At 30.1% G+C, this 23,993-nt stretch overlaps 4 protein-coding genes across 4 annotated transcripts; 2 read left to right on the top strand and 2 right to left on the bottom strand.

The window, feature by feature from the left end:
- Positions 1-9,692: 9,692 nt before the first annotated feature.
- On the bottom strand, positions 9,693-12,628 carry LOC130667128 (SUMO-activating enzyme subunit 1). The gene is made up of 6 exons (XM_057468611.1): positions 12,436-12,628; positions 12,095-12,266; positions 11,758-12,014; positions 11,026-11,192; positions 10,029-10,161; positions 9,693-9,945 (listed from the first exon to the last, which is right to left on the bottom strand). The coding sequence occupies exons 1-6, from the start codon at positions 12,531-12,533 to the stop codon at positions 9,783-9,785; spliced, it is 990 nt and encodes a 329-aa protein (XP_057324594.1). The 5' UTR covers positions 12,534-12,628; the 3' UTR covers positions 9,693-9,782.
- Positions 12,629-13,769: 1,141 nt separating this feature from the next.
- Positions 13,770-16,693, top strand: LOC130667127 (26S proteasome regulatory subunit 6A-B). The gene is made up of 3 exons (XM_057468610.1): positions 13,770-13,954; positions 14,646-15,779; positions 16,419-16,693. The coding sequence occupies exons 1-3, from the start codon at positions 13,907-13,909 to the stop codon at positions 16,527-16,529; spliced, it is 1,293 nt and encodes a 430-aa protein (XP_057324593.1). The 5' UTR covers positions 13,770-13,906; the 3' UTR covers positions 16,530-16,693.
- Positions 16,683-18,596, bottom strand: LOC130667130 (RNA-binding protein 8A). The gene is made up of 4 exons (XM_057468615.1): positions 18,377-18,596; positions 18,147-18,290; positions 17,819-18,080; positions 16,683-16,830 (listed from the first exon to the last, which is right to left on the bottom strand). Exons 1-4 carry the CDS (start codon positions 18,435-18,437, stop codon positions 16,800-16,802), a joined length of 498 nt encoding a protein of 165 aa, XP_057324598.1. The 5' UTR covers positions 18,438-18,596; the 3' UTR covers positions 16,683-16,799.
- Positions 18,597-20,774: 2,178 nt separating this feature from the next.
- On the top strand, positions 20,775-23,491 carry LOC130667126 (cytochrome P450 4C1). The gene is made up of 12 exons (XM_057468609.1): positions 20,775-21,056; positions 21,245-21,354; positions 21,443-21,533; positions 21,630-21,818; positions 21,918-22,011; positions 22,099-22,201; positions 22,278-22,380; positions 22,446-22,555; positions 22,633-22,701; positions 22,785-22,953; positions 23,027-23,206; positions 23,278-23,491. The coding sequence occupies exons 1-12, from the start codon at positions 20,888-20,890 to the stop codon at positions 23,439-23,441; spliced, it is 1,551 nt and encodes a 516-aa protein (XP_057324592.1). The 5' UTR covers positions 20,775-20,887; the 3' UTR covers positions 23,442-23,491.
- The last annotated feature ends 502 nt before the right edge of the window (positions 23,492-23,993 follow it).

Raw genomic sequence — 23,993 nt, 5'->3', positions numbered from 1 at the left:
AGACAACTAAATTATTCTATAGTGCCAACAAACTCAAATATTAAAGCAAAATATTATTATATTAACTCTAATAAATATTACTTAGACACAGAAAAATATATTTATTTAGAATAAATATATATTTGTTCGAGGTTAATAAATATATATTTAAACCTAATAATTACTGATTTAAAAATGAGAAATTCATTTAATTAAAATAAATAACGGAGTGCTATTATTTGGGAATATAAAAACTTTGAAATAAGTTTCTTACCAGGGACACTACAATTTGTGGGCGCGATCTAGTAGCGAGCATCGAACTACTCCCGCTGCTGTTGGCTTGCATCAAGACTTAAACTAAGAGAAAAATTTTTTGGGAGAAAAGATAAATATGGTGGAGAGGAAGTTATGGTGCGAGCCGCTACCTGCTTAGTTTTCGAATGACAGTCGCAGAACATATTGTAAAACTAAGTCGCTAACTTTTTCGTTAGTGACCGAAATTTAAAAGGCTTCGATTGGCATACAGATAAACTAATAATATTCTACGAACAATGTCGTCAGCAAATTGAATTTATGAATCGAACTCGTATTTTTAAATCTAACCTCACTTTGTATGACGTTTTACACAAGAGTGATCACAAATTAGCATTGGGTTTGAATCTAGTGCCGGATGATGGTATTCTTAAATCATGTCCTTCTGGTCAAATTGAATTGTACAACGGAATTATCGAGCACCGTTGATTGAAACAATACAACGAAAAAAGACGTTGTCTAAAGTTAGACATGTTCTTTTCGATATTTTTTATGGGTTACTTCCGGAAATTGTTATAAGAGATGTTTATAATTACTTCAGTAATGCAGATTTGGAAAAGTTAATGGCAACAGATTAAATTTTAATTTTCGTTAATTATTTCTGAAACTAATTGAAAAATATTTGTAATGCTTATTCTTCAAAAAATAATAAAACGTTTTTACTTGTACATTAAAACAAAAATAAACTAATAAACCATAATTTAACCCTCACATAATTTAAAAAACATTATGTAAAAAAATCATCGTAGCGATGTTTAAAAAGCCCGCAGGCATGAAACTAAAAAAATTCATACAAGCGGAAATGGCCACTTTTTCTCAAGAAATATATTACATAAAAAGCAAAGTAGAGGCAGAGCCAACGAAAAATAAAAACCAGCCAGAAGCTAAACAAAAAAAAAACAACAATCCCCTTAAGTCTCTTTTCTTTTAGAATCTTACATTCCAATAACTTTAACGTTATTTCAGGTTCAGATTTGCCTGAAATTTGTTTCTTGCCTCTACCAGAACCCCATAAATATGTAATACCTCCTATATCCTATATCTCAACTCTCTCACTCACTCTTTTTTCCTCTATCACCCCTTTCGCATTTTTTCCTCCCACTTTCTTAGCTTCCTCACTCTCATTCGCTTGTAAAACGTTACGTGTTTGTAGCAAAGTAGGGTTGTAGCTTAAGGCAATGCGCTATATTCTACTTGGAATATATCGAAGAGAGAATGGGACGCGCGGTAAATCATTTGCCCCGAAAGAAAACACAATGCAATATCAGGGACGTGGATGCGGGTGCAGAAATATAACTCTCTTTTTTATATATATACATATATATTTTTTTGTACCACGAAAGCGAATTGTGAACACCATAAGTCAACGTTATATTGCCAAAAATACTTTAAAGTGCCACTCAGCTTCTATGTACATATATTTTGCACATATACCTTTGTATATAAGTATACATAAGTATACATATGTATGTGCAAGTGTCGGATGAATACGTACACCACATAGTTGGAAGACATAACTCGGTACGCCCTTTATGCTAAAGACGATATTTTATCGCTGGAAGACGCTTTTGAGATTAAATCAACCGGATATTATACGAATAAACGAATACGGTGACATAAAAGATGCTAATTAAATTTTATTTTCAATAAAGAATGATATCAGTATTTATTTTTTTTTTTATACGAAAATGTCTGTGTTGGTGCACAGTAAAAAATATTGTATTAAGATCAACATAGTCTGTGTGCTAGAAATGGTCCACACAATATTTGTGTTATTTTTTAACACAGACTATTTGTGATTAATTTCGACGCAAAATTTGTGCTAAAATTTCAACACAAAATTCGGGTAATACGAGAAGTAAATTCAATATTTTTTAAATGACAGTGGCGACACAAGAAAAATGTCAACTTTTGCATTCTATTTTTGTACCATAATTTACGTATTGTTTTGATGTTATCAATAGCGACAAAAATTATCATTTAACATTCAACTATTTTTTGATAGTAGACAAAGTTTTTATTAGAGCCAAGATTTAAAAAAAATCATATAATACTTAATACCGTAAAGAGTAAAACTATTAATTACTTTCAAAAAAACAAAACCACATTTTCATTTAGGAAAAATAATTTTAACATTACATTAAATAATTCCAAATTATAGCTAAACAGTTTTTATTAGTACACAGAAAGAAATTTCAAGTAAATATGCCTTTGCAGCATAGTTATAGCAGCATAATATTTCAGATAAATAAATTCCTTATTTGAATGGACTTAATCAGTATTTATTTGAGACAAAGATATGGCCCATTTGAATGAAATAATAATTTGTTCATAGTTAGCAAATCTGTATTTGGATGATAGCACTGTAGAGCCACTAGCCGTAGTGTATTTTTTTTCAACCAAGATTTGTTAACTATTAACAAATATATATTTGAATGAAATTAATGATTTTGTTCAGTCAAGAAATCTATTTATTTGGCTCAAATAAATTTTTCCCTCAGTGTAGATACAAAATATTTTTTACTGTGTATAAATACGTAAAATATAAAGTAGAGTTAAAAATAAAAAAAATAGGTTAGTTAGATTTTCTCCCCTTTCTGGATTAAATGACAGTTGTTGAAATCCTTGAAGAGGTCTTTTTGTGTATGCGTACGACAATTGAGAGATTCTTAATTAAAAATTGTACGGTGCGTTGCAATTGTGAAATAAAATAAAAAAATTTATATGTATATTCGCGATATAGTGGAGGCGGATATAAGTACGGCAGTATGAAAAACAAGATAAGTATCATTGGAAACTAAAGTAACTCTCAAATAATACTCAAGATTGTATAATAGAATTGTAGTAGATCCCTGCGGGTAAATTTCTTTTTCTATCACTTTTTTTCGGATCGCGTGGACAAGATATATATTTCAGGATTTCAGGAGTTGTTATGTGTTATTTATTGTGACTTGGATGTAAGAAAAAAATAAAATATAAAACAGGAAAAAAAATTGTGGTGTATACTAGAGTTAAGAAAACTAAAATAATGCTTTGGAAATCGAACAAAAGCTATGAAATATTATCCCTAAAATGCTGTACCGCAGCTCAGTAATTCATGATATATATACTTCCGGTTATAGTCTAGATAAAAAAATAATGCAAAAAAATAATATAGTAGTCTATTCTATTTGAGTCATTTTTTTAGGCCAATAAAATTTTTGAAAAAACAGATAAATAAATAAAAATTTTTAGGGAGTGGTAACTACAGGAAGAATTCAAAAAATTTCTATATAATTTTGCGCATAATTGAAAATTTATATAAAGTTTGTTAAAGTCGCACACTAATCATCAAATTTATGAATTTTTTGAGGATACTCGACTTTTCCCAAAAAAAAAAGTAAAGAAAAATCCATCCGCTTTTTTTCAAAAATAATAGTGCCCCATTTTACCCAGCCCTTCTCTACCTTACATTCGTCAACAAAAAATTATGAAAAGTAGAATTATCCAATTTTGTTCCGACACTAATTACCATCAACAATTTATTTTTAATCTCGAGAATTAATTAAAAGTGAAAGTAACAATTATCTTACAGTATCCCTTAACGTCTTGAATATTTATCCATTCAATCCATTTAATAATCTCATAGACTTTTATTTTATTTAGTAACATAATCCAACCGTTGTTATATACCAGCGACTAGTCTATTCGGTCACGAGCCATTAATACACAAGTAACATAAAGTAGAAAGAGAGCAAAAACAAGAACGAGAGCCGAGTGCCATTTCCACATCTCGTTTACACCGCTCGGGGCGGTTGTACGGCATTAATTGCGCCGTAGGGCATGTCTTAATTGACAAAGGTCCTCCAGGATGCCACATTAAAGCATCCAATGTCTTTCAGCGGCTAAAGATCATACAGTCATACTTTTTAACAGCTTAATTATTTCTATACCTTTTAATTAACCAAAAATATCTTTTTTATGATACCAGCATCGAAACTTGAAGTTTCAGTGTCTCTACACGGAGAAAAATGTTGGTTCAAAACCTACTAATTTTTATTATGCTGTCGACGAAACTTGAAACAGTAAGGGAAGCATCCACAAAATTATTATGCTCTTATGAAAAATTATTATGCCGCATTACAATTATTATAATGTATGGAAGTAATTTTTATTAAATCTTATCGATAAGTGTCTCGCGCGTAGTAAGTATTATGATACAGCATAATAATTTTTCGTATGAGCATAATAATTTTGTGGATGCCTCCCTTACTGTTTAAAGTTTCGTCGACAGCATAATAAAAATTAGTAGGTTTTGAACCAACATTTTTCTCCGTGTACAGCCCGTCGAAACAAGATAATTTCAAGCCGATGCTGCAAACAACGGCTAGCGAATTTGTAATTCAAAAATACCTTCATACAGTGGGCAGAAACATGCGTGTTTCTTCCTTTGAGAAGGAACACAATTATTTCTGCCCGGTGTCAGTTATATTTAATGTTCATTTGCAGCCTTATTACTCTCATTTTTTTACTTGTCACTTCAGTTTACTCATTTCATTTTTGAAGTGACAGTTTTGATTAACCAAATAAAACTACGATACTAAAGTTAGCCGACTTCTAATAATTTATGGATTTTAAAGAAAACGATAAATTATAAAAAAAATGCACTTGTAGTCTTTTAAATTTTCTACATGTGCATATTTTTTTCTTCTAATTTAATTGTTCAAAAATAAAATCATAAAAGTTTTAATTGTCTGCTAACTTCAGGATCATAATAAAATTACGAAAAAATGAGAGAAAATAATATTTTTGTCTTATTTACTATTCAATAAGTGACTGAAAATCACATATTTTTCATTCTCTAACAGTTCTCCTTATCATCGGCTTGAAATTAACTTGTTTCTTACCGGCTGCTGACACTGAATCTCGAAGTTCCGATGCAGGTAATCATAAAAAATATAGTGTGTAACTCAGGATAAAACACGATTTCTACCTGCGGGTGATGTCAGCCAACTTCACTCTGGTCTGAAATCATTTTCATCCCTTGTCACACAATATACTATTTCTTCACGGAGAAAAAAAACATTAACCATTGCTGCGCAGAACAGTAATCCAGTCAATTGAATAAATATAAGTACAGTAAAATATGCTTTTACTATACTCAACCTTTCGCCCAAACACGCTCATTGACTGGATTACTGTTCTGCGCAGCAATGGCTGCTGTTTTTTTTCTCCATATTCTTTTCGAAAAATCTCCGCAATTTTGCAAATGAGATAAATAAATTTTAAGCTATAAAATTGAAGAAAGATTTATGCCAAAGTAAAATGATTGAGAAGTATGATTCATACAATTATATCAAGTACATACATAAGGGTTTTTTTTTCTTTTTCTATTTAAGTACCATGTAGTACTAAACAAAAGGGCTGATTTCATGAGGTCAGCCACTCGATCTGTCTAGCCAAACAGACAGATTGTTACCTACTATACAAGTAGATGACCCGCAAGTGCTTAACCATTTCAAAATGAATACTTTATTTTCCATTCCACTTACATATATATCTCTATATATATATATATGACATGGATACAATGTACAATATATAACTTTACGAGTACTCTGACCACTTGTATTTTTAGCTCATATATAAAAATAAATAATAGTATGAAGAGAGTAGTGAAATTTTATCATGTTATTTTGTTAATGCATATTTCCCTACAGCGAAGGTTTAAAAATATTAGCGGTACTAAAAATATGGACTATGAAATATTTTATTTTCTCTTCATCGTTCATCGTTATCTTTAAAAATAATGCTGATATTTTATATTTTTTCTCATACATACATTGTTGCAGAATAGGAATACTTTAATTTTGATATTAATATTTTTATTACAGTTGATACTTTGAATTTTTATTATTTTTAATTTTTTTTAGGGGAGTAAATGAAATAGATGCGCGATATGAAAATACTGAAGCGATCGCGAGAATACTGGTAACATTTCTATGAGAATAAATATTATGTTAAGACAAATAAAAAGTTAATAAAAGTTAAAGAGGGTGCATGCAGGAGATAAGATACCCGATAAGAGAATACAGCGTGACGCGAAATGAGAGTTGTTTAGTTTTTAGATGGAAATCAACGCGTAAAAAGTTTTCTCACGTATCTAATTTTTGTGATCGTGAAAGAAAGACATTATTTACAGGAATTGTTGCGCTAGACTAGACTGCCTTTATGGGGGATGAAAAATTGTAATGTACGGATATGAAAATAATTTTATTTTTTTTTTATTTTAAAATTGTGTAATTTTTTTAACTAAAACTAAAATGCTGTAAATACATTTTTAAATCAATGATTCATAAAAAAAACCAATAATTTAGATGTATGATAGCTTATCATTATGAATGAGAATAGATGTAGTAAGATATTGAACATTAAAAATGAATTAAAATATAGTTACTGACAACGATACTTCATTAATTTCATGGTCAAGCTATCAAGTTTCTATCAAGTAATAAAAATATTATTATTGTTTACAAATTCCATAATCTATAACGACTATAACAGTAACCTACTTGACTAATAGCCTACTGACACGCGCGATATAAATATTATTCTTTATTAATTTATCAGAAAAATCGAAAGATAAATTTTATTTTCTATTGATTATTGTATGGTAAAAAATATCGCATTACTAATTCCAAAAGGACATATATTTATATGCTTATTTGGCTTTAGTTACTAAGTTTAAAACTAAAAGGCGTATAATTTTTTGTTTAATGCTAATTATATTGTAGACTCATTCTGAAGCTGAAAATTTAAAAAAAAAAAATTAAAAGCCAAAAAGGCGCGTAATTGAAGCTATGTAACCTTTTGGTTTTCAATTTTGTTTTTTTAATTTTTAGCTGTAAAATAAGTCTACAAATAATTGGCAATAAAATAAAATTATGTTTTTTTGGCTTTAGAGTTTCCTAAAGTCAAAAGGGCGTATAACAATATGTCTTTTTGGAACTAGTAACGCCATATACCATTGAGAATACGATACTGAAGTTAGCCGACGTCTAATAATTTTTGGATTTAAAAAAAAAAGATAAATTATAAAAAAAATGCACTTGTAGTCTTTTAAATTTTCTACATGTGTATATTTTTAGTTTTTTTTTTTTTCTAATTTAATTGTTCAAAAATAAAATTATAAAAGTTTTAATTGTCTGCTAACTTTAGGATCGTATTGAAAATATGTACAAATTTTTTTGGGAAATTTATACAAAGTCTTAAGTTTGTACCCTATCATATTTTCGGAAACGCGAATGGCCAAGTATTTACTTAAGACATTGACGGAATTCCCGATCAGTGATTAATAAATTCCAATTGAATGTATTTCACATCTAAAGGTGAAACGTCATTCATCATTTAGAGTAATGAACAGAACTGTCTTTGTTGCACTCGTTAAATAATTGAGAATTTTAAAACAATATTTCTCTTGAGTGTACTGATCACTTTTATGAATTATGGAAATTACGGTTTCAAATTTTGAAATTTTTTCAGTGTACTCCGGTGATCCGTTACTATTTTAAAAATTTAATTCTTTCCCTAAATTAATAAGATAAAACATGACTTAATTTTAAAAATCTACATGTTCATTAAAACTTCAAATGACATTTTTTATTTTTAAATAATCAACAAATTCTCAGTATATTAGTTTTTTTTTTATAAATTTTTTTTTAATCATGACCCTCTATATCAAAATTTATATTCAATAAAAACTAAGCATTTAATCCAGAAATAATCTGGATAAAAATGATTTATGTTTTGTTATGTCGGGTTAGAGGAGCCATATATTAATAAAATATAAAATTCAATTATACTTTCATCGGGTTTATATTTTAACCAAACAGTAAAATAAAATATTTATATTTATAAAGTTCCCTAAAATTTTTGACGTGTCAAGTCATCATAAAAATTTGAAGAACAAAGAAAACGTAAATGTACTTGACCAAAATCAGTTCTTTGACCTCAGCGATAAGTACTTTAATTTATTAGTTGAAAAATCAATTAACGTTTTTTTTTTTTTTCATTTAAAACTATAGATTTTCATTCATTTAATGTGACACCGTTAGATAAAAAAAAAACAAAGGTAATAAAATTTTTTAAGGTGTCAAGACTATTGAGTACGATAAGAGGAATTCCTGTGACTTGCAGTAAAATATTGATGCGTAATAACAAAGTCCCACATTCCAGAAGCACCTACGTGTCAATATTGATCTAGCAAAGTATATCGTAGGCACCTGAGAACATTATGGACAGTAGACAAAGGTAGAGAAGGTAGACATCGTCGGTGACGACGATTAGATATAATGTACTAGGGTATGAATAAATTCCATAGGCTGACTCATGGAAAACACCGTCTGGCTAAGCTACACTACTTACTGCTTAACTTATTTACGTATTTACCAGACACTGCATGACTGCCTTGCTATCATATCTACACGTTATGGTATTGACTATTCTGTCAATTGTATCAGACATTAAATTATCTGGGTAAATAATATAAATCCATTGGAATTTTATAGGACGACAAGGAAATTTTCACTGGAATTTTCATTATGGAAAAATTTTTCCTAATATTCTACAACTACTGGTAGATTTCGTTACTTTTAGTATGGGAAAATTTCTTTCGGATTAAATTTTACAGGACTACCAGGAGATTTTTCAGAAATTTTCGTCATGGAAAATTTTATTTTATTAGATTTTCTAAAATAACTGGGATATTTTTTTTGTTATTTTTAGTATGGGGAAATTTTTTAGGGATCAAATTTCATAGGACTACCAGGAGCTTTTTTTTTTATTTTTATCATGGAAAAGTTTATCCCATTAAATTTTCTAAAATAACTGTGATATATTTTTTGTTATTTTTATTATGGGGAAATGTTTTAGGGATCAAATTTCATAGGACTACCAGGAGCTTTTTTTTTTTAATTTTTATCATGGAAAATTTTATTCTATTAAATTTTTTAAAATAACTGGGATATTTTTTGTGTTATTTTTAGTATGGAGAAGTTTTTTATGGATCAAATTTCGAAGGTCTACCAGGAGCTTTTTTCAAAATTTTTATCATGGAAAATTTTATTCTATTAAAGTTTCTAAAAATAACTGAAAAATATTTTTTTCTATTTTTAGTATGGGGAAATTTTTTGTGGATCAAATTTCGAAGGACTACCAGGAGAATTTTTTTTAATTTTTATCATGGAAAATTTTATTCCATTAAATTTTCTAAAATAACTGGGATATTTTTTTTTGTAATTTTTATTATGGGGAAGTTTTATATGGATCGTTTCGGAAGAATACCAGGAGATTTTTTTATAATTTTCATCATGGAAAATTTTTTTGTGGAATACAAAAAAAAATATGTATCTTCTTTACTTATAAGAAATAGTTGTTTATTGGAATTTCAAAACGGAAGTTTCATATGATACTGATTGTTTTAATTTTTACCTTTCAAAGAATAAATACTGCATTCAATAACCGAGTTGCACGACTTTACCGCACATTGTGTGGGGATTAAACAAAAATAAATTATTATGAGGTGGCTCCTTCTGCGAAACAGTTTTTATTATTTCTTGGCCCATTATTCCGCCTATTATCGCGCACGTTGGGCTTGTTTGCGCGTACAAGTCTCCTCTGTAATTAAAAATGTTATGTTGTAGGCAATCAAATTAATTAATCATTTAATTAATAATATTTGTAACAACTAATGAACTTACTCGAGTAAATAATTCATTTTATCCCCCAAATTATTTTTCTCAATAATGGCGCGTGCTTCCGCGAGTAGAACTTTACCATCACGTTCATTTGGCAATGGATCTCTGCGATGTTTTTCACGATAGTTCAACAAAACTAAAAATATAAATATTTTCCAATTTATAGGTCTTTTTAAATACAATTTTTCAAGATCTTATCAAAGGGAAGACATTAGTTGCCTACATTGTTTTTGCTAAATGTATCAAATGCCTACAATATATTATATATTTTATATTTATGTAGGCAATAGAACCGTAGGAAATAAATTTTACCAGGCAGCTAAGCAGTAAGAAATTAAGCAGTGACTATTTATCATCTACGATAAAATATTGTAAGCATTTGATAGATTCAGCAAAAGTAGTGTAGGCATCTGATGCCTTCCCTTGTAATAAGATTTATTTGAATACATTTAAAAATCGACTTCCATTCGGCAGCCGAAATGGAAGTCGATTTTTCATTATTTATTCAATTATTTAAATCCGTAAGGTGGACGGTGGCGTTTAAAGGTTCATCTAAAGCTCATAAGTTCAATTATATTTATGCTTGTTAATTTTGAAAAAATACTTTATGTATACTTTTTTGATATATTCATAAATAATCTTGTCTACGCATATATGAGCTTATATAACGTCAGAGAATATTTTACCGTGATATACAAAATCATATGTAGATATATCAAACCATATCAGGCTATATCAAGTCATATCAGATCCCCTGAGGCCATATCAGGTCAGATATAGCAATAGATACCTGACAAGAAATATATTATATGGTTTTTGATATGCCCACATACTAGCAGATCAAAACATTATATAGATCTGGTCAGATATGGCCTGATATATTTTTATGTGATTTTCTGATATGGTCTGATATAGATATTTATGCCCTGTGTAGGCAACTGATGCCTTCCTAGTAATGAGATCTACTTGAAAACATTTAAAAATTTATAATTTATTATACCTTGGAATAAATAATAAGTCTCAGTATCTTTAGGCAGTTTTGTAGCAACATCAAGAATTTTGTGAATCGGTACAAATGTTTCTTCATTTCTGACGTTAACAGTAGTGCTTTCAATTTTGGGTTTGTCTGTACCAGTTTCTTTGGTTTTTCTTGTTTGTACTACTTCCCTGGAATTAAAAAAACCAAAATTATAAATTTTTATCTTTACTAGATAAACATAAATAAAATTACGATGCAGTACAGTATAAGCACAAGTCGGGCCGCCGCAAAAAATAAATGAACCTGAAGATCCGAACGTTTTTCACAGAACGAAAATATTTAAAAAAATGAAAAGTAAGAAATCTATTGGATCTAGATTTTTGAAATGTTTCGCTCAGGTACTGTACATCAGCCGGAAATCGCAGGCCACCCAAACTACCCCTTAAGCAGTAAAATTACATAAATTTTTTTCATTTTCGTTGCGCGAAAAATTTTCCGATCTTCAGGTACATAAAAATAAAGAAGAAGAGTTAAATTAAAAATAAAGTTTGCGCGACTACTTTCGGGAAAAAATTTAAAGTTTAATTAAGAATCGATCGGTAAGCGAAAGGGACTCAGTTTGTAAAATAGACAAAAACAAACAATAAGAGGCGAGAAAAATATGAAACGAGGGAGAGTTTGAATGTAGTCTTGTAAAACACAATAGAGTTACAAGTAAAAGTAAATTAATATAAATAAAATTACGCTGCTTACATAACATATTCATGGATGATAAGGTCAGAGAATGTGTAGCCAAAGGTTCCCCAAACATCACCAGCAAAGAATTTGACTCCATAGTTTCTACAGATGTCATTCAACTTTTTCAACTGAGTTATGGTGCACTCAGAAGCACAAATGACATCAAAGTCTTTGAAGTACTCGTCATCTTTGCTGTCAACATCGTCTTCATCAGCAGTTACTTTAACCATAGGGTTTAAATTCTGCGCTCTAGGTACTGAAGCTGTTGCTCTCTGATAGAAAAAAAAATTAATGAAAGATCGACACTCAAGTGATGAAAAAATAAACTAATCAATTTAGTAGAGCAACTTACGTTTGTTCCGATATCTTTTTTCGTTACAAAAAATTGCGAACATGAATCGCCGACATCAACCTTACGGTGATCAAGGAATGTTACTGATTTAACACCAGCAAGTATCACATTTTTAGCGACTTCTGCTGAAAATCCGTTCATTCCAATAAGAAGCACACGTGCCATTCTTAATCTGAAATAAAAAAAATTTTATTCAATTATTGAGTGTCAAATAATTAAAAAAAAAACCAATACAATATTCAATTATAATTCAAACAGAATTAAATAAGTATTTTATTGTAATTATTATCAAGATAAATATTTGCCGGTAATAATTTTAGGTTATAAATGAATTAATTTACCGTTTTTGTGATTCCAAACCCCACAAACGGATTTGACGATCATATAATTCAGCTTCTGCGTCAGTAAGCATTTCTGTACCATTAGTATTATCAGCCATTGTGATAATTATTCTATTTAAATTAATTGTTTATTATTAAACAAAGCATTAATTAGACCGACGCCAGTTTTTTTACTAAAAAATATACTATACTATGAGCTAAGACGCAATTACAATATTCCTGTTTCTATTTTATCATAAGAGTTATCGAGGCAGCCTATACTTAAAATTTAAATTCTTAGTTTTCGCGGGAAAATTTAAAAATCTTATTTGTGATGGTGACGGAGTAATACGAATTTCCAGCTGAGTAAAGACGCAACTGAGTAGCAATCAAAGGGAATGCGAATTAATCTTTTTGTTAATGAAAGCCAGGGATATTTCTGGCGACGTTGAAATACAATCGACGTTTATTGGCGTATTATTATATTTTAACGTCTGTTCGTCCACTTTTTGTAAATACATTTCATCTTAGAACGCAGTTTCAAAAGTTTGAAAAATAGTGAAAAATTCTGTATACCCAAGGAGCATACTTGCTTTGAGACATCTATAAGATATTAGTTTTTAGGCTACTTTTTGACATATCGAAAAGGCATCTATATGTTGACAAAACGATTAGAAATTTATGTCACCGAAAAAATGTCTATTTAAAAGACCTACCAAGTGACGACAAAAAGCAAATTACAAATAGTGGTAAAATAGCGGTAAAATAAGTCATCTAAATGACTTTTTAATTGAAATAAGACAGGAAAAACAACACAACTCTTCTCTGTCTTTAGAACCAACATTTGCATGTCGTATTTATACCAAAAAAGGTGACTTTGGGACGAAAAAAAATTTGTCTTATCCTTTTTAAAGACATCTTAAAGTTGTCTCTGTGCTACTTGGATAGTTACTAAATTCATTTTTTATTAATTTATTGTATTGTTTTAGTGTAACTTCGTGCTCTGCTTGCGGCAGAGGCATCCGTTCAATTCGCGTGTGGCTCGGGCGATTACCAAAGTTCCAAAAGTTATGTATTATCGAGTATGTCTACTACTTAAACGACGAATTCCTGATGCCTACACTTTGTAATTTCACCCGGGAAATAATTTTTAATAAAATGATTAAATTTCAATTTTGAAATTTCGCGCCAAGTCACTACTGCGCACTGTAGTCGGCGTTCAAATTTTTGCTAGAGTGGGGGTGGTCGAATAACTCTAGTGGCGCTGCGGAGCGCTTGCGTATCTTTCGAGCAAGCAAAGTTTGTTTTATCAAGTGAGTTTAAATTTTCTCTCTTGAGCTCTTGCTGACTTGGTAAAACAGAGTAATGAAAAGCGACGATTCATTCTTCATTCTCTGATCCTCTAGTGAATCCATTTGTCGATGTACTCCAGTTTTCTACAAATAAATTTTAATTTAATATTATAAGTAAGTGTTAGATAAAAATAATAATTATGGCAGCAACAACACTTGAAGACAAGTCTATATGGGCTGGTGAAGAGGTAATTTAAATAAATAATTATTATTTCTAAGGTTATGTCAAACAGCAACTCATCTGTGACATTAAAAATTAAGAAAAAATTTTACACAATAATTTAAATGGATGTGTGAATGTAGCAGACATCAAACAAATTTAAAATTATAATAAATAGAGTAAATAATTAATAAAATTGAATTTTAAAAAAATGCGTATTTAAAAAATTTTCAAACTAATAAGTGCATTTTTTATGAGTGTGAGTGTGGCAGACATCAGACAAATTAAAAATTGTTAAAAAATAATAAATAATTAATAAAATTAAATTTTTCAAAAATGCACATTCAAAAAATTAAAAAATTAATAAGCGCATTTTGATAAAAGTTATTTTTTAAAATTATTTACTCTATTTGTTTATAATTTTAAGTTTGTTTGATGTCTGCTACATTCACACCCACCATTTTTTATAAATATTTTTTTAATTATTTACTCTATTTATTTATAATTTTAAATTTGTCTGATGTCTGCTACAGACAGTTACAAAGTCTAAAACAGTAGTTTAGATTTGGCAAAGATAACATAGTATATATTTTCGTAACTTGAAACAAGTATCATGATAGACTTTGTAACTGTCTGAGAAACAATAAACTTATTATTATTATTATTATCATGTCTGCTACATTTAAATGAATGAAATTATTTATTTATTTATTTATCAGGAAACTCTTGGGGAAGATGTCAAACGTATGACCACAGAGGAATTATTATCTCGAATTCGTTTACTCGACAATGAAATAAAAATAATGAAGAGCGACGTCATGCGTATCTCCCATGAACTCCAGGCCCAGAATGATAAAATAAAGGAAAACACTGAGAAAATAAAAGTAAACAAAACATTGCCGTACTTGGTATCAAACGTGATCGAACTACTGGACGTGGATCCACAAGATATGGGTGAAGAGGATGGTGCAGTAGTTGACTTGGATTCTCAACGCAAGGGAAAGTGCGCTGTCATAAAGACATCAACGCGTCAGACATATTTTTTGCCAGCAATCGGGCTCGTAGATGCTGATTCATTGAAGCCTGGTGACTTGGTTGGTGTCAACAAGGACAGCTACTTGGTCCTGGAGACCCTTCCAGCAGAGTATGATGCCCGGGTAAAAGCGATGGAAGTCGACGAACGTCCGACTGAACAGTACTCAGATATTGGAGGGTTGGACAAGCAGATCCAGGAACTGATAGAAGCCGTTGTCTTACCAATGACTCACAAGGAAAAGTTCCAAAACTTGGGAATCCAACCGCCAAAAGGTGTCTTGCTCTACGGTCCACCTGGAACCGGTAAAACTCTGCTGGCTCGTGCTTGCGCTGCGCAGACAAAGTCAACTTTCTTAAAATTAGCCGGTCCTCAGCTGGTTCAGATGTTCATTGGAGATGGTGCCAAGTTGGTAAGAGACGCGTTTTCTTTGGCAAAAGAAAAGGCGCCTGCAATAATATTCATCGATGAGTTAGACGCTATCGGTACCAAACGTTTCGACTCAGAGAAGGCTGGAGATCGTGAAGTACAGCGTACTATGTTAGAATTATTGAATCAGTTGGACGGATTCAGTTCTACAGCTGACATCAAAGTTATCGCTGCGACAAATCGTGTTGATATTTTGGACCCTGCTTTGTTGAGATCCGGTCGTTTAGACAGAAAAATTGAGTTCCCTCATCCCAATGAAGAAGCACGTGCTCGTATCATGCAAATTCACTCCCGTAAAATGAACATGTCTCCAGATGTTAACTTTGAAGAATTATCACGATCAACTGATGATTTCAACGGTGCTCAGTGCAAAGCCGTCTGCGTTGAAGCTGTAAGAATTCTTTAAATTACCATAACTTCTGCCCTGATAGCCACCCTAACTGTAAGTTAACTACAAGCTACTGCCGTATTCCAAAGGTAACTTAAAGGAAAGTGTTGGAGAGCCAAGCTTGCCAGAAACTTTCTTGTTAAGTTAGCCGAAAATGTTTCACTGCAGACCTTACTGAGTAAGGAGTGGCTATCAGGGTGGCTGCTTATATTAACTTTTATTTTATTTTTTATTATTATTTAAAATACAATCGAACTCCATTATCTCAAAATTTCCCCTCAATCTTGACCCCCACTTCAAGCTACGCTGTCTCCCACCCAATACTGTACATTTGTATGGGTCTGTGTATATTTATATGTCATCATACATGTGATATGTGTGCATGCGTATAGTTTACATTATAGGGAAGAAGAGCTATCCGTTAACTAGGAAATTTTAAGAAATTTCCGCTCCTCTGTAGATTAACCGTCGGAATTAATGGAGGTCGATTGTAACTGTAAAAAATTTGCCGAGTGAGCGCGGATTAAATCCACAATAAATGCGGATTGAAATAAAATCCAGACCACTCCCGATTTTTTATAGTGTACGATAATTAATTATCTATTAATAATTTAATTAATTTATTGCATTAAAATTTTCTAGGGTATGATTGCACTAAGACGTAATGCCACAGCAGTAACACATGAAGATTTAATGGAAGCAATCAATGAAGTACAGGCTAAAAAGAAAGCAAATCTTAATTACTACGCTTAAAGACTTCCCTTTATTATTGATAATTATAAATTTTTCTATTTCATATACCCATAATAAATAAAATTAATAATAATTATTTAGATAATAATAATAATTTAGATAAATATTCATATTTCATTATCAATTAAATTGTATTCAAAATAAAGTACATAGTTACTGATAAATCTTTTATTTTTTGTACCATTAAACATTTGAAAAAAATTCGATACATTGGAAATGTTTTACAGCAAAGTCTGGAATCGATGGCAAAAAAATATTTTTAGAACAAAACTATCGCCGTCTGTGACTCCTCTTTTTGACTCTGTAATTAAAAAACAAATCAAGTAACGATTAATTGATGTTGGATCGTGTCCCTAACATGTAAAATTAAAATTACTGATCTTAGGGATTTTAACGAGGTTGAGTAAAATAATTAAATCATTAATTATTTGGACGTTTCGTCAATTATATTTTGACTTCATCAGCAAAACTTAATACAAATTCTCTGTCTCAAATATCACATATTAAGTTTGGCTGAAAAGGTCAAAAAATAATTGACGAAACGTCCAAATAATAAATGATTTTATTCTTTCACTCAACCTCGTCCAAATTCCTAAGATCGGTAATTATTTATGATCGTGAAGTTAGTGGGCGATCAACTATTTTTGGATTTTTTTTTTCAACAAATCAATTACAGAAAAAAAAACTAAAAATATGCACATGTAGAAAATTAAAAAAACATGATCCTGAAGTTAGCAGACAATTCAAAATTTTTGGATTTTTTTTTTGAACAATTGAATTTGAAGAAAAAAAAAACTAAAAATATGCACATGTAGAAAATTTAAAAAACTACAGGTGCAATTTTTTCAAATATTTTTTTCCTTCTGGTTTATCGTCTAAAAAAAAATTAAAAATTATTAGACGTCTGCTAACTTCAGTATCATAAAAAACTATAAGTGAAAATTTTTAAAACATTTTTTTTTTATAATTTATCGGCTTAAAAAAAGTCCAAAAACAATTAGACGTCTGTTAAATTCAGTATCATGATTATTTGATGATCCTGAAGTTAGCAGACAATTAAAAATTTTCGGATTTTTTTTTTTCCAAAAAATCAATCACAAAAAAAAAACTAAAAATATACACATGTAGAAAATTTAAAAAACTATAAGTGCAATATTTTAAAATACTTTTTTTTCAAAATTTATCAGCTTAAAAAAATATCCAAAAACTATTAGACGTCTGTTAACTTTAGTATCATAATTATTTACAGTTAATTGGTTTTATTTTATTACTGATACGGGCAAACTTACTTCTTGGGACCTTTGACGAAACACCAGTCAACTGAAATAGCCTGCCCTAGAATTTCAGTTCCATTCAAAGCTTCCTTGGCGGCTTGAGCCTCTTTGAAAGTCTCATACTCTACTAAAGCATATCCCTTAAGAAATCCGGTTCTGCGGTCGAGATTAAGGTGCAAATTTTTAATCTGACCATACTCGGAAAATTTATCTTGGATGTCGTCTTCTTGCGCTTCTTCATGGACTGAATTTATAAATAAAATCCATCCTTCTACAGCTGGAATTAAATTTAAAAAATAAATTATTGTAATTTTTATATTTTTAAAATTAATAGTTTACTTACATCGCTGAGGACCGGGTTCATTGTCATCTTCGACAACATTCATTGACTCATAGTGACCGACATCATCACGAGTTGATACTAATTCGGCTCCATGTCCACGTCCTTTTCTTTTCTTCGCTTTTTCTTTCAATCTAGCGATTCCCTCTGCAAATAAATTATTCGAGTGAGAGGTTAAACTTTATAACTGTAATTAAAATAAAGGAATAAACAAATTAAAAAAATAAACTTACGATCTCCTTCGTCATCAACTTCAAACTCTTCAGCATTATCGATATCTAATACATCAGCCATATTTACTAATTAAAGAAAATTTAAATTAACGTGGGGCACAAATTTTAAATTATAAAAATTCAATAAATTGTACACAAATACAATTGAATACAAACAAAATATTTTAGGTTACTTATATCGTTGTCCCGGAAAAAAATATTTAGCTGGCCCGTAACTCGTAACTCGCATTCGGAAAACTTCGGGTTCCCCCTCTTTTCAAATTGTCTGATGACCGGTCGTATGTAAATTCGTGTTCTGACGCACGCGGTAAATTTGAACATGATCATCCATTACAGGGAAGAGTTATCTATTAATTTTAACAAAAGCATAAAAAATTTCACATTTTTTTATGGTAATGATTTAAATTATAAACATAAATATGATTTAAAAAATCAAGTTAAGTTTAACATAAGGAAAAATTAATGGAATTTAAGTCTCGGGGGTCAGAGAAGTTTTGGGAATTTGCTGCCTCAAATTTTTTTAAATTAAAACAAAAATATTTCAAACGATTCTGATGTGTCTTTTATGTTATTTCGGTCTGTACAAAATAAAAAAATGATTTAAAACATAGTTTCGAAGAAAATTGGTATGGATTTATTGTTTCAAACTCCCACGATTAAGACAAAAATGATTCAATCCGTGCTAAGTGTATATCTATATATTAATCGATTCGAATTGGTTTGAATCATTTCAAATAATTTTTCTTAATGAGGGTCAGAAAAGACTCACGATTTAAAATGTGCCATCAAATATGTTTTGCGGAAAAAAAAAATTTGAATCCTTCAGCACTCTCATGTTTTTTAGTGCTTCGCTTGCACTACATCTTATTATTAAAAAAGGATTTATTTTGGAGCAAGAAAAATTTTCTGAGGACTAGGAAAAATTTCTTGGCGCAATAAATTTCTTTTCTTCCTTAAAAAATTTTCATTTTTAATTTATAATGCAAAAATTTAAATTAATTTGAATTCTTTTCAATCCTACACTCGATCCGAAATATGGAACTATTTTGGTATTGAAGAGGATTTAAAAAGATTCAAAAATTTCAATTCATTTCAATTATTTTCAATCCCATACGTGACTCTAAAATTCGAAACTTTTTTGGTATTGAAAAGTATTCAGAAAGATTAAAAATATCAATTCATTTGAATCTTTTCCAAATCCTCGGAATTTTAGAAATTCTTATATTATTTTGGGATTGAAAAGTATTAATTTTACGTCCAAATGAAAACCTTGGGGTATAAGAAAGTATTCAAAAGGATTCAATTCTCATCTTTTTCAATATTTTTGAATGAATATTTTTAATCAGGGTGAGTAAAAATTTTTTGCGCCAAGAAGTCCTTTTTCCGTGTGTGTGATTATTCAGAATATATCAATCATAACTTGATTAATTTTTTATAAAAATATTTTCCAGTAAAAAAATAAAATTAAGAATAAAAAATAGAAATGTATGAATTTTTCAGAGCCTTATGAAGACTCAATAAAGAGTCGAAACGTCGCAATAATAATAATGGCATGATTGTTTTTTCTTTCATTGTCCAATTACTTGTGATTTATTTAAATATCGTTTGGATTTTGGATGCGATAAAATGGAAAAATTAAGAATAAATTTTCTATAACTAGTAGAAGAATTCAAAAGTACATGGATATAAGTGACAAAATTACATTTTTTAAGTTAAAATAATTTTTTTATTATATATTTAAAGATATAATTATACATAACATATTATATATTATCAAAAAAGTAACAGCCACTAGCGGATGAAAACTTAATATTATTAATTTTTATGGTCGTAAAAATATTAATTCTGAATTCTAAAATATCATATGTTTCTAATCGTCGCTATTGATGTCACGTGTACACTGAACAATCATCAGTAACGAAAAAAAAACTAGCTGGCGATGCAAAACAGAAATCACACCAAGTAAGAAGTCAAAAGAAACGGATTTTCCTTATAGGGTCCTTGAGTGTGAAGAACTGCGCAAAATGACTGAAGACAAGCAGGCAGAAATTCGCATAAACTATTGGCTGTCGAGAACTCAAGCCATCATTACTTTATAAAAGCGTCGATATGAGTGGTCGAAGTAAAATTTAAAAGTTAAATTAATCTTTTGCGTTTTTAAAATAAAACGTAATTACTGTATTTACTTTTAAAAATACATTATCTGACTGAAACATTTATTTTTTCTAGACTCAGATGATAGCTAATTGATAAGAAAATTGATATGAAGGAGTCTGATCATCGCTACTAATGACATGTGTATTCTGACCTTTAATCTCATGTAACGAAAAAATTAAGTAAGTATATAAATAAATGGCTAAGAATGAAAAAAAGAGTAATTACATGAAGTATATAAAATGTTGGGAAGACTGACTTAGTTGGCCTAAGCTTTGTATGAAGAGAGCAGAGCAAAACGAGGACTGAAGACCGCCAGGTCGGGATTTAACAAGATCATTATCCAGGACAAACGTGATGGATTTTTCATCTCTGGTTTCAGCAATTCTATTATCATTAGTTTTATTATTTTTTGTGATACATTTTTATTTCCACTCAACTGAACGAGGACGTTATTGTAATAAAATTTCAGGACCTAAGTCGTATCCGATCATTGGAAATATTCTAGACATTATCGTTTCTCCTGGTTAGTCTGAATAATTATGAATTATTTCAGTTTTTTTGTTTAAATTTTTACAACAAGTAAGTTATTGTATTAATTATAACATGTAACAGGAAGTTGTCTATATCAAAAATGTAAGATTAAATAATTTCAAAATTTAGTTTGAATTTATAGTCTGCTTAAATTATTAATTAATTGATTACAATCTTCAGAAGAGTTTTGGGATTTTCTTCGCCGCTCAACAAGAGATTATTACCCTATTTGGAAAGTCTGGCTAGGAATTTGGCCTGTCGTAAATATTCATCATCCTGACGACGTTGAAGTTAATATTTTAATATTTATTCGAAAATAATTTCACATGCTGTGATATCGTTCTTACTAATAGTATTTTCTTATTTGTCGACATGTAGGTTCTTCTAAGTAGCACTAAAAATATACGAAAAAGTTTAGTGTACGATGTAATTCGCCCGTGGATGCAGGACGGTCTTCTACTAAGTACAGGTTCATTATAAATTATATATTTATTGTAAAAAGTCAAGACATTCAAATAAATTCGAACGATAGATTAATTTATTTGAATTTGGTTTTGAATTTAAGGAGAAAAATGGCGGAGTCGAAGAAAAATATTGACTCCAGCATTCCACTTCAACAATCTCAAAGAGCACCTGAATTTCATGATCGAACATACAGACCGTGTGATCAATGAAATCAAATCTGGAGCTAACGATGGAGTTATCAAAGAAGTTCTGCCTTTACTTACTACTTTTACCCTGAAAACAATTTGCGGTAAGAAAAAAAATTTATTTTTTTTCGTAGGGTGTACTGAAGATCTTTTCTGACTGTATTTTATATAAACTTTATATTTTTAAATCATTTTATGTTAAGAATCAACTATGGGAGTGCCAATTAAAGGAAGTGATGACGATGAAGATAATTATAAAGAATCAGTTCACAGAATAGGCGAAATTTTTCTTTATCGGTAAAATATAAATCAAAATAAATAGGCAGTTTTTAATTGCTGAAGATTCAGCTGATTCATCTCTAAAATAATAAAAATGAATTATAGAGGTACCAGACCATGGCTCATGAACAATTGGATCTTTGGTCTGACTTCCAAAGGCCGTGAGCAGAGCAGACTTTTAAAATACCTCCATGGCTTTTCGAATAAGGTCAGGCTATAGTGTGTAATGATCAACACTTTATTACAAGTTTATGTTTCGTTTCTTCATATTTTTTGGTTTTCAGATAATAAAAGAACGTATAAGTTATCATGAAAAAACTGGAGGAAAATATTTGAATGATTCTTCGTCGGCTGCATCAAATTCAAACTCACAATCTGACGACGGAAGTATGTAAATAAATATTTTCTTTAGATTACTGTTATAAATATAGTAATCATGAATTTTTGAACAGCAAAGCGCAGAAGACTCGCATTCCTAGACATTTTAATCGCAGCTTCAAAGCGTGAATTAGGAGTCGACCGTAAAGGTATCAGTGAAGAAGTTGATACGTTTGTTTTTGAGGTGATAATTTTAAATCAATTGCATCTATTGTATAATTTTAGTAAGACATATGTTGATTAAAACATTCATTTTTATAGGGCCATGATACTACCGCTACTGTTTTAGTGTTTGCTGTCTTACTTTTAGCTGAACACAAAGACATTCAAGTAAAAAATCAAATAGCTGTTATGTTTTTACTTTTTATTAGTATTGATAGTAATATACAACTTTTTTATTGTTTCTAATGTAGAATAGAGCAAGAACTGAAATTGAAGAAGTGTTGAAAGAAAGTAATGGAAAAATGAGTATGGAGGCGATTCAACGTTTTACGTATTTAGAATGTTGTATTAAAGAAGCATTGAGACTTTATCCAAGTGTACCACTCGTTTCAAGACACATCGAAGAAGATTTGCAACTAAGTATACACGATTCGCTTGAATAATTATGACAGGAGTTAATCGATGTTTATTTATTTAATTTGTCCAATTGCAGAACATTCTTTTGTACCAAAAGGAACGATTGTGAACGTCCTCGTCTTCGACACTCATCGCGATCCAAATTTCTGGCCGCGTCCGAATATTTTTGATCCGAATAGATTTTTTTTGGGACGACCGGAAGACAGACATCCTTATTCTTACATTCCGTTTAGCGCCGGACCACGCAACTGCATAGGTAATTTTCTGTAAAAAAATTTTATTTTTCAATCTAATGAAGTAAAATTACCTGTTTTATCTTGAGTTCAGGTCAAAAGTTTGCAATGCTCGAAATGAAGACATTTTTGGCTGGACTGTTGTACAACTTTTATTTGGAACCTCAAGAAGCTACTGAAGCTGTTCGTATTTATTCTGATCTTGTAATCAGACCCTCCTCTCCAGTTTATGTTAAATTTGTACCAATAATAAGATAATCATAATTATATTGAATTAACTAATATAAATAAATTTAGTTAAATATTTCCACACACTGTAAAAAATTTGCAGTGAACGCGGATCAAATTCGAAGTGAATGTGAAGCAACCGACTGTTTATTTATTTAATCCTTTCGGAGTAAAATTCACTCCGCAGAGAAGTTTATTTTAATATTACAACTCCGGATCGGGGTGAATGCGGATTAAAATTAAATGCAGATCACTCCTCTGAGAAAAGAAACTTCTCTTTTTCTCTGTATGCGGAGTGATTTTTTTTTTAAACTTCGGAACTCCGAGTGAATTTGGATTTACATAAAATCGGTAATTACTCCGGATTCACTCCCAATTTTTCACAGTGTAAGTAACTTTTAGAATTAAAAAAGATTTAAAATATTATAAACAGTTTTTAAATTCACTTTTTTTATCCTTCTTGGCTATCGTCCCTTTTGGGCCACGTGCCACTTAAATTCACTTTGTACGCACATGGAAAATAAACCATAGATTTATTAAAACAAAAATTCCTATTTTTTAAAAAATATTAATATCCATTCT

This window comes from Microplitis mediator, chromosome 4 (assembly GCF_029852145.1).
Source record: "Microplitis mediator isolate UGA2020A chromosome 4, iyMicMedi2.1, whole genome shotgun sequence".
NCBI classification, from domain to species: Eukaryota; Metazoa; Arthropoda; class Insecta; order Hymenoptera; family Braconidae; genus Microplitis; species Microplitis mediator.
Note: the sequence above shows the minus strand (reverse complement) of the source record. Positions and strands in the feature narration are given on the sequence as shown.